The sequence below is a fragment of the Chinchilla lanigera genome, unplaced genomic scaffold, assembly GCF_000276665.1.
Source record: "Chinchilla lanigera isolate Chin_1 unplaced genomic scaffold, ChiLan1.0 scaffold00012, whole genome shotgun sequence".
NCBI classification, from domain to species: domain Eukaryota; kingdom Metazoa; phylum Chordata; class Mammalia; order Rodentia; family Chinchillidae; genus Chinchilla; species Chinchilla lanigera.
The window spans coordinates 21,936,378-21,947,541 of NW_004955413.1; the positions used below are offsets into that span (position 1 = coordinate 21,936,378).

Genomic DNA, 11,164 nt, shown 5'->3' on the forward strand with positions numbered 1-11,164 from the left:
TACGATCCTATTTGTTGATCCTTGGTACTATTTCTTGTGCAATTGGGGTTCTGATCAGAAAGTCCTTTCTTACACTTATGTCTTCAAGGGTTTTACTGACTTTTATCTTTTTTTTTGTTTTTCTCCGGTACCGGGAACCGAACTCATGACCTTGGGCTTGCCAGGCAGGCGCTTTTGCCGCTGAGCTAAATCCCCAGCCCCGTGACTTTTATCTTCCAGCAGATTATTTCTGTTTTAATATTCAGATCTTTGAACCATTTTTATTTTAATTGAGTACATTTTTATTTTAACTGGTGAGGTGCTTTGATCTAGAGCCTGACTTCTGTATGTGGATATCCAGTTGGTCCAGAACCATTTAATAAAGAGGGCACCTTTCCTCCAGTGGATGTTTTTGACTCCTTTGTCAAAGGTCAGATAATTGAATGTGTCTAGGGTTGATTATGCATCCTCTGTTCTGTTCCACTGATTCACATTTCTGTTTTTGCACCAGTACCATGCTGTTTTTAATCACCATAGCTTTATAATATAACTTCATCTGGGATTGTGATGCCTCCTGCTTGGTATTGTTATCCAGAATTGTTTCTGGTATTCTGGGTCTCCTTTGGTTCCATATGAATTTTTGTATTTTTTTCTCAAGATCTGTGAGGAATGCTACTAGTATTTTTATTAGGATTACATTAAATCTTTATATCAGTTTTGGAAATATTGCCATTTTGACTCTATTGGTTGTGCCTTTCGAGGAACATGGGTACCTTTCCATTTTCTGTTGTAATCCTCAGTCTCCTTTGCAGAGGACTGTAGCTTTTGCTGTAGAGGTCTTTCACTTCTTGCTTAGGTTAATTCCTAAATATTTAATTTTTCTTGATGTTACTGTGAATGACATTGTTTTCTTAATTTTTTTTTTCAGTGAGTTCATTATTAGTGTACAGGAACACTATTGATTTTGGTGTGTTGGTTGTGTATCCTGCTACACTGCTGAATTTGGTTATTAATTCTAGGAGTCTTTTAGTGGAATATTTTGGGTCTTCTAAACAGAGGATCATTTCATTTGAAAATAGTTATACTTTGACTTCTTCCTTTTATTTTATACATACCCCTTTTATTTATTTCTCTTGCCTGATTGCCCTTGCTGTTTCGAGGACTATGTTGGATAGGAGAGATCATAATGCACATCTTTGTCTTGTCCTAGAAGGAAAGATTTCATTTTTTCCATATTTAATATGATATTGGCATTAGCACTGTCATAAGTGGCTTTTACCAGATTGAGATTAGATCCTTCTATACTTCTTCAGGGTTTTAAGCATGAATAGCTGTTGGATTTTGTCAAAGACTTTTTTTAGTCTATTGAGATGATCTTGTGATTTTTCTCCTGCTTCTGTTTATGTGATGAATTTCATTTATTGATTTGGATATGTTGAACCATATTGACATTGCTGGAATGAAGCCTACTTATTATGGTGTATAACCTTTTTTTGATGACTGGTTGCATTCCCTTTGCAAGTTTTTTTTTTTTTTGAGGATTTTTGCATCTATTCTCATTGAGAGATTGGCCTGTAATTGTCTTTTTCAGTTAGATTCTTTCCTACTTTGAGAATAAGGGTGGTGCCAGTTTCCAGGAATAACTCTGGTAGTACTTTAACCCTTTCAATTTCATTAAAGAGTCTGAGGAGTGTTGGCATTCCATTTTCCCTGAAATTCTTGTAGAATTAGGCAGTGAATCCATTGGGTCCTGGGCTTTTCTGAATGGGTAGGGTTTTTTAAAATTATTGTTTTACTCTCTTTTCCTGTTATTTAGTTCTAGAATTTTTAAGTCTTCTTGGTTCAGTTTTGGAATTCATGTGAATCTATGAATCTCTGCATTTCTTCTGAATTCTCCAATTTTTTGTTGTGCAGGTTTATGAAGTAGTTGGTAATAATAATCTGGATTTAGGCAATATCTATTGTGTTTTATCCTTTCATTTCTAATTGGATTGATTTGTGTCTTCTTTCCTTTTTTTGGTAAGATTGGTTTATTCACTGATTCTTTATTTTTAAATTGTTTTTCTTTTTGTCTTTGTTGAGACAGGGTCTCACTCTGCAGTTCAGGCCAGGATTGAGCTCACTTTGTAGCCTCGGCTGGTCTTGAACTTGCAATGATCCTCTTGCCTCAGCCTCCCTCTTGAATGCTGCAATTACAGGTGTGTGCCACCATGCCTGGCATATTCACTGATTCTTTGAATGGTGGTTTCTGCTCTGATTTTTTACAATTTCTTTGTTTGTACTGTCTCTGGGTTTGGATTGTTCTTGTTTGTCTAGGATCTTGAGGTGCATCATTAGGTTATTTATTTGGACTTGCTCTGTTTTTCTGATATATTTCCATCTATAAATTTCCTTCTGGGCTGGGGATATAGCTCAACAGCACAAGTGCCTGACTGGCAAGTGCTAGGTCCTGAGTTCGAGTCCCAGTACCAAAAAAAAAAAAAAAAAAGTTTCTATAAATTTCCTTCTTAGGACTGCTTTCATTGTGTCCTATAAGTTTTGGTGTGTTGTGTTAGCATTACCTTTTAATTTTAGGAACTATTTTATTCTATCTAAATTTCTTCTGTGACCCATGGATTATTTAAGTATATATTGCTTAATTTCCATCTGTTTGCATAATTTCTGTGGTTTCTTTTGTCATTAATTTCTAGTTTCATAGCAGTGTGATCTGATAATACGCATGGTGAAAATTTCAGTTCTTTTGCATTTACCTGAGCATGCTTTACTTGCAATATGTGGTCTATTTTAGAGAAATTCCATGTGCTGCTGAGCAGAATGTGTGTTCTGTTGTTGTCGGATGCAACACTCCACCTACTGTATATCTATTACATCCATTTGTTCAAAGGTTTGCTTCAACTTCTTTTTAAGTTTTTATTCAGTTGATCTATTTTTGATAATGGGGTATAATCCTACTGATATTTATCTGATCTTTTATTTCCAGTTGGGTTTGTTTTATGAAGTTGGGAGCACCATTATTTGGTGCATATATGTTTATGATTGCTATCTCTTCTTGGATGGTCCCACTAACCAATAGGTAGTTACTTTCTTTCACTCTTCTGGTCAGTTTTGCCTTAAAGTCTAATTTGTCTGAAAATAGGATAACTACTCCTGCTTGATTTGGGATTCCTGTTGCATGGAATATTATTTTCCACCCTTTGACTTTCAGTCTATAAATTTCTTTTTGGGTTAGTTATGTTTCTAGTATACAGCATATTGTAGGATCTTGTTTCTTGATCCATTTTGTGAAGCTGTATTTTTTGATTGGGAAATTGAGACTGTTCACATTGATGGTTATAACTGATAGATACTGACTTATTCCTGTCAGTGTATTATTTTACTGCTGCTGATTCTTTTTCTTTCCTTTCTACTTCATTGCTCACGCTGCCTGGTACATTCATTCTATTGGGCCTTTTGCATTGTTAGCCTTATTGACCCTTTCTAGGATATTCTTGAGAATTTTTTGGAGTGCTTGAATTTTTAGGTGCTCTTTATTATGGAAATATCTTATTTCTTCATCAATATTGAAAGATAATTTTGCAGAGTAAATCAGTTGGGGTTGGAAGTTGTTTTCTTTTTTCCTTTAGGGCTTGAAACTCCTCATTCTAAGCTCTCCTTCACTTTAAGGTTTGTATTGATAAAGCCACTGTAATTCTGACAGATTTTCCTTTATAAGTGATTCATTGTTTTTCTGTGACAGCTTTTAGGATTTGTTCTGGTGTTAGATTTCTGATACTTCAGCTGTGATGTGCCTTGGAGTGGTTCTTTTCTGCTCATGGCTATTTACTTATCTGTATGTTGAATTCTTTTTCCATTTTGAAAAGTTTTTTTGCTATTATTTCTGTAAACAGGTTTTTTTTATGCCCCCTTTTAGCTATCTTCTCATTTTGCATTAATTCCAATTAACATTTGATTAGTCTTCTTTGTATCATCTAGTAACTGTGAATTCATTTTTCATGTACTCTTGTTGTTTTTAAGGTGTCTCTCATTAACTGACCAGCCACCACAGTCCTGTCTTCTAAATCTGGCACTCTGCCTTCACATTGGTCACTACTGCTGCTCATACTTTCAGTAGAATTGTTAATCTCCTGGATTTCTGTTTGGAACACTTTTATGGATACTAGTTCTTTTCTCTGCAGGGCATTCATGATTTGCATCTTTTTCTTTAACTGCCCTAGTTTTTCTATTAATGCCTTCTCTAGACTCACCAATCATTTCTTTCATTAGGCTCATTATCCATAGAATTATATCTTTTTTGAGTTCACCAGCACCCTATAGATCTGTTTGCTACCTCTACTGTTATCCTTTCAGATATTTTATGTTGATTTCCTCCCCCTCAGTTTTCTCTAGATTGGCTTTGGGGAAGGGTTGGAAATTTTTGCAAGCATTTTGCTGCCTTATTTTCTCATGTTTCTATTTTTTTCTTTATTTTCAGTGCTGAGACTTGCACAATTATTATAGTGGTTAGCTTTGTTGCTAGTATGGAAAACTCTTTAATGTCTGCTTTTCAGAGATATCTTTCTGGGTGTAGCTGACCATTGCTGTTTGCCTCTGTTCCAGGATCCAACCACCTTGTTTATGTGGGAAAAGAGGTTGCAACTTATTTTCTCTGTCATTCAGTTCTTGGGGAATGGGCAGCAGTATTGTTCATGACCCACAAGCAACCCAGATATTGGCATATGGAGAAAACCAATTGATAGAAAACCAATTGATAGTAAAAACTAACTCTGTCACTTTGGCTAAAGTAGTAAAATCAACAACAACAGTAGTGTCAAATACAAACTGGATATTGACAAACCCTAAGAACCAATAATGTACCACATATAACTATAGAAAAAAGATCTATAGTTATAGTATAAATACTAAGGCAAACCAAATGTTGATCTACAATACATGTCCACTCAGTAGAACAACTTTATCTCCATTAACATTATAAAAGTATTCAACCACAGTAAGATAGGCTTAACTATCTATAGATTCATAAAGCTTAATGGTTATACTTGCAGGCATTGAGGTAGTATGGAATGGAAGCTGACTAAAGGAGTAAAAAAGAGTAAATGAAGGGGATAAAAGTAATAGAAAAAAGCCAACAAGAAAAAGAATAAATAATGAAAATAGAGAGTAAACTAAAGGACAAAAAAAGATAATTAAAGGAAAAATTAAAAGAGAGCAAGAAAAGAAAAGAGAGTAAAAAAAAGAGGAGTAAACCAAACAATTAAACAAAGATAATATTATTTTTAAAAGGAAGAAAGAAAATGGGAGCAAACTCCACAAACCACCAAACATAATAAGAAAGGAAATAATAATAACAACCGCAACAAACGATCAATAGGAAAAAAAAAATTGGATCAAAAGAAGAAAAAAATTCCTGTGTATTTCCAGATGAGTGGTTACTTCCAGGAACCCTCAGTCTTTCAAATCTAGCAAGTCATGGTCCTCTCTGCAGCACTTAATAGCCTGTGGGTTTGTGAGATGAACTCTCTGCTCAAGAGGTCTCCCTATCTATAAACCCCAGGCTATGACAACTGTACGAGCTGAGACTCACATCGGTACTTGGAGGAGAGATCAGACCACAGGTCTTCTTTGGATATAGGCAGCAGGGAAGATTCTCAAGCAGACCACAGGATTCAATGCCATCATCTTCAGATCCAGCCACCTCTAAAAGCCAGACCCACTAAATCTCTAAAAGCCAGACCCGCTGAACCTGTTCTCCACCGCAGAGTGCAGGCTCTGTGTCTTTCCTAGCCTGAGCTTGAACTTCTCAGGGACTGTAAGGGTAAAGATGCCCAGCCCTCATCCTCTCCCAGTCTGTCTCCTGTGGTTCTCTCTCATCCAGTCCGTGTGGTAGGGTAAAACTTCAGTCCTAGAGTTAAGCTGTAGAATGGGTGTTTTACAACTCCGTCCCACATGGTCAGCCCCTTTGCAGAATGACACCTGATTAAGCTCTCTCTTGCAACATGGTCAGTGCTGCACTAGATTTCTTCTCCAGTCCTATCCTGCTGTGAAGAAGTCATTCTCAGTGTAAAGCCTCACACTGCTGATTTATTTATTTATTTATTTATTTATTTATTTATTTATTTATTAGTTTGTATCAGCTATGGGATTTTCTTGGGGCTAGTGCTGTTGGCCCAGCCATTATTTCTCCCTCAAACAGCTAATTCCCCTGGGCAAGCTTACCTCTTCTCCAGAGTTTTGGCCTCTTCCTCTATCAGGTCAGTGTGAGAGTCCCCTGTGTGGCCTTGTGCTGAGGGCAACCAAGGTGTATAGAGCTTGCTAAGAATTGGAAGTTTGGAGTTTGAAGCCCATGGTGCAGGCAGGGTCCTCAAGGTGAAATTTTAAAACGATAACTTGCAAATTAGTATATTATGTGTTTCATTATGGTTTCTTCATAAGCTAAAATTTCCTCTACATTTAGACTTCATAAGGTTTTATGATCTGTACAGTAACCTTGATTTCTACATTTCCAACCAGAAAAACACTTGATTCCTGGGAATGTGGATATGGTGCTCAAGAGACAGCCAGACAACCAACCTGGGTAAGCATGCGAGGCCGGTGTTAGTTTGCAAAGATAAACTCAGAGCTCTGGCACTGGGGAAAGAGCTGCAAACGTCCTATTAATTAAGAATAAATGTGCTCTTGTACCAGTAGCTGTGCAGCAGGCTTTATCTTCTGACTGGTCGCTGTTATGTACACACATATTGGTCATTGCAGGGAGCAAATATTCCAGGAAGCTCAAGTAAATATTTTGAAATGCAAGTAAAAGATTTCGTCAGGTGCATGGCATTGCAGGCAGAGGACTCCAAGGACAGAAACTGCCCACTCGGATCCCTCCCCCTCTGAGACTCAGGAAGACAAGGATGTCTTAGCTTATATACAACTCAGTTCTTTAACATAAGCAAATTAGTAAATTTAATGCCAATAGTCCATTAACCAGCAGATGGACCACCACCAGCATTCAGCACAATGTGGACAAGCAACAAGGGATTGTTCATATGGTGAATTAGTGAACTACATGTGCACTATTTCACAGCACTGGATTCAGTTCTTATCCTAAGCAGGGAGGCGTGGCTGCCTGACACAGGAAGTTTTGCAGCCAATGTGCATTTGAGATATTTGGTTTAATTAAAAAACATATGAAGCCAAGCTTGTAGTATCTTTGAACCACACCATAATACAGTGCTAGGGCTAATACACAGGGGCATAGTTGATGTTTACAGTGATATGCTGTTTATGCTTTCTCTCCATCCTTATACACCTGGAGGCAACACAAGATCATGGTGGTGTGGACTGTAGCATCTGTACAGTTTAGAGCTCCTCACAGTGCCCACCTTCTTACCACCTTCATATCTCTTCATCCCTTCTTCTCTATGAGCTGATTTACATCTGCTCATGAACTGATAACGGGGCCCAAATTTGCTAAACTAAAGGATTTCTGTGATTGTGTATTTGATTTTTTAACCTTTTCCATTGAGGAATTGCGTGCATTTGTGTGTGTGTGTGTGTGTGTGTGTGTGTGTGTGTGTATGTAAAGAGAGAGAGAGATTTATTAAAAACTATGTGCATACATGGACATGGACAGTCATACACTGTCAGCACTCAATACTTGGGATTCCACATTTGTGACTCAACCCAGCGTAGTTCAGATTCTCTATTCCGGCTCGTGACGGCTGCACTTGTACAAACATGTCCCGACTTTCTTTTCCTTGTCATCATTCCCCAGGCAATACAGAAGAATAACCATTTACCTGACATTTTCATTGTTTTAGGTATTATAGTTATCTAGAGATGATTGGTGTGGGAGAATGTGCATGGGTTATATGCAAAAATAGGCCATTTTAGGTAGGGAATCGAGGCATGCTCATATTTTGGTATCTCCCATGCATCGTAGAACTCAGTATCTGTGGATACTAAGGCACAACCGGGTTTTGGTGAGGAGACCTGATTCTGAGCAGGAAACATACTCTGCCTCTCAGCAGGCAGAGGAGAGGAGCAGTGGACAGCACTGGGCTTCACAGGGCTCTGTTCCTTCATCAGAGATCCATTGTGAACTCACGTGTCCCTTTGAATGGGTCACCTTTATTTTTAGGATCCTTTCACTGAAAGTAGAAAGAGACTTTGATCCTCTCTCAGCTCCTTGCAGTAGTGGTCTCATCCTTTGGGCCAGGACACATCGGTGTCACCAGCACCCTCTTTCCCAGAAGGAAATAAATGCACCGGTAGCACCGGGCAGGAGAAAAACCCTGGGAAACACGGCTCTTCTCCCTGACACTGCTTTGGACAGTTCGGAACTCAACTGAGCTGACCGAGACCCCTTCATACTCTGTCCTGAGAAATGCTAGGGAAAGCAGGGCTGGACCCTCTGTCCCAAATTTCTTTCACAAAGGACCAATCCCACTTGCTTCGGTGCCGCAGGGAGTTGGACAAGTGCCCAAGAGGATGTCCACAACATCGGTCAGAGTTTGCCTGCAGGTCCCCAGAGACAGGAAGGCACAGCCATAGGAGTCAAAGCCAAGGTTGTCAGAGCGGAGAATGTCTGTATAATCTGACCCTGTCCTCCCTCTGACTCACCTCTCCAAGCAGAATTCCCACCCTCTGCCCAACACTTGGCCTCTACTTCCTCTTGTGTTTCGCAGGCGTCTCCCTCGGTTGGTCCCATGTTTCCTCTCAGTATTCCTTGCTGCTGTCTTTCTCATGTGCCACCCTGGACATGTCCCTCAGGATGAATCTGCTTACCTTCTGTCTTTGCCCGGGGCTGAGGCTGTTTCCATAGCTCTCTCTGCACACATGTCCTTATTACCTTCCTCTATTCATGGAACCAGTAGCTTCCTCCAAAGATTGACCCTATGGGACTTTTCCAGGGACATCTTAAGGAGATGCTGACGGGTTTCATGTTGGGACTGACAGAACATCAGGAGCCACACAGGCTGGTTGAAGAGTTGGCCTTTTCCAGCAGGAGGCTGAAGCCAAGTCTTTCCTTCACTCATTCCCACAGGGAGAAGGATGACACAATTCCTGAGACCGACATGGGGTTATATGATGGAAATCTGACCCCTGAAGAAATAAAATTTTTGGAAGAGTTCCCCCAGTGGAAAAAGGAGCAAGAACACTATATCACAACGCTTCGTGCTTTTGCAGAGGATGCTGACAAAATGCACAAAAAATTCACCAAGTCCAAGGTGGTGTCCAATTCCGTCACTGTTGCCTCTGAAGTTGCGAGCATTGTGGGCTTAGCCCTAGTTCCCGTAACAGCAGGAGCGAGCTTGCTTCTCTCAACCGCAAGCAAAGGTGTGTCAGCAGCAGCTGCAGTTACCACTATGGTGACAGAGTTCAGAGAAAAATCTCACAATAAAAAACTCCGTGCTCAGGCCAGTAGCCAAGTGCCCATGGGTGACCAAGAGCCCACAGACACAGGAGAAAAGCAGTCTCCCAATCTCACAGCTGCCGGTCAGGCTCTGTATAGGTGTGGGAGAGCCCTGCAAGTTATCAAGAAAGGCATCCGGGCCCTTTGGCCTGTCAAAGCCCAGCCACGCTCGGGCACTTCTGCTAAGCATCTTCGGACTGCTGATAAAGTCTCAGCGTCCGCAAGAATGCAGGTACAGAAGGCCAGGCCAGGTAAAGTGCTGACTGTGGCAAAAATAGCTCGCATGAGTGTTAGGGCCTTCGCGTCCATGTCTCTGAATGAGGGCGTGTCTGCTCTCTGGAAGAACTGGAAGCAACTGAAAGATGAATCGAAGGCTGAGCTCGCGGAGGAACTCAGAGCCCAGGCTCGGGAGCTGGAAGAGGTGCTGGAGCAATACAGCGAATGCTACGATGCACTGCTAAAAAAGGTGAGGATAGGATTTTGGAAGTGGGGTGGGACTTTAACTGGGACCTGAGGGGGCCAGTATTGTCCAGGAGGGGTGAGGAGAGCTCGTGTGCACTTGGTGTAAAGTTAAATGGATGCAGGGGCTGGGGATTTAGCTCAGCGGCAAAAGCACCTCCTTGGCAAGCACAAGGTCGTGAGTTCGGTTCCTGGTACCGGAAAAAAACCAAAAAAAAAAAAAAAAAAAAAGTTAAATGGATGCACTTCAGGACATTTTGGTGGCCCTTGAGGTCCAAATAGTTTGAAAGACCCCTTGGGATGTGGGTGCCTGTCCTGGCCAGGCCTGCTCACACCTTTTGTTTCTCCCTTGAGTCTCCTGCAGACTGTGCCGGGAAGAGATTGTTGCTTAGCTTAGAGAAGATGTCATCAAGCCCCTTTGCCAGTATTCTGAACAGAAATGTGTCCTCCTTGCAATTCGTGGGTCAAAGCCCTAAGCCCCAGTGTGACTGTTGGAAGGTGAGGCCTTGGGAGGTGATTAGGGTGTAGAGTCATAGAGTGGAGTCCTTGTCAGACAGGATTAAGGTCCATAACAAAGTGCAAAGACATTTGAGGGGCCTCCCCACATCCCAGGGACCAGCAGAGGAGAAGCTATACAGGATGCAGGGAGAGGCAGGGAGCTTTAAGCCTAGAAGAAAGCCACTGGCTGGAAACAAACATGCCTACACACTGGTCTGGCTCACATCCTCTAGCAGTATGAGAAGATGCATTTCTCTTGTGTCAGCTGCTCTATCGGAGGCATTTTGTTATGGCAGCCCGAGATGACCAGGACAAGAGGCCGTGTGGCTGGCCAAGTATCAGAGTGTTCAGGCTCCTCTCAAAAGTTGCCTTAGATTGGATCATTTGGGGCTAATAGACAGTTTGGGAAGCTGGTGCGTCCTCAGTCTGATCACCAGCAGCAGTAAGTTCAGTGTATGGCGAGGGCTCCCTCTATTCTTCACAGAAGGCACCTTCGTATGGCTCCCTCACCTAAAGGCAGGGAAGTTAAGTTCTCTGGTGCCTCTTTCATAAGGGCACTAATCTCAGTCATGAGGGACCCAGCCTTATGCCTTGTGTTGGTTGCTTTTCTCTTATTGCTGAGACAAAATACCTGATGCTCAAAATTAAGGAAGAAAGGTTTATTTAGCTCACTGTTTGTGGAGGTTTCAGTCCTTAATCAGCTAGCTCCAAGACAGAGTGGGATGGTGAGGGGCAATTGTTCAAGGTGCCAGAAGACAGCAAAAGCAGCAAAAGCAAAAGGGAGATGGGGAGCAAGCCTCTTTCTCTCCCTTATATTGTATGCAGGCTACC

General features: G+C 41.2%; 1 protein-coding gene across 1 annotated transcript in view; it reads left to right on the forward strand.

Annotated features, from left to right (window-relative positions):
- LOC102005247 (apolipoprotein L6-like) overlaps positions 1-11,164 on the forward strand; it is a 23,672-nt gene that overhangs the window by 5,487 nt on the left and 7,021 nt on the right. The window contains exons 3-4 of the mRNA XM_005379645.2: positions 6,487-6,550; positions 9,008-9,842. Of these exons, the coding sequence (XP_005379702.2) occupies positions 6,487-6,550; positions 9,008-9,842 (899 nt within the window). The remainder of the gene's footprint in view (positions 1-6,486; positions 6,551-9,007; positions 9,843-11,164) is intronic.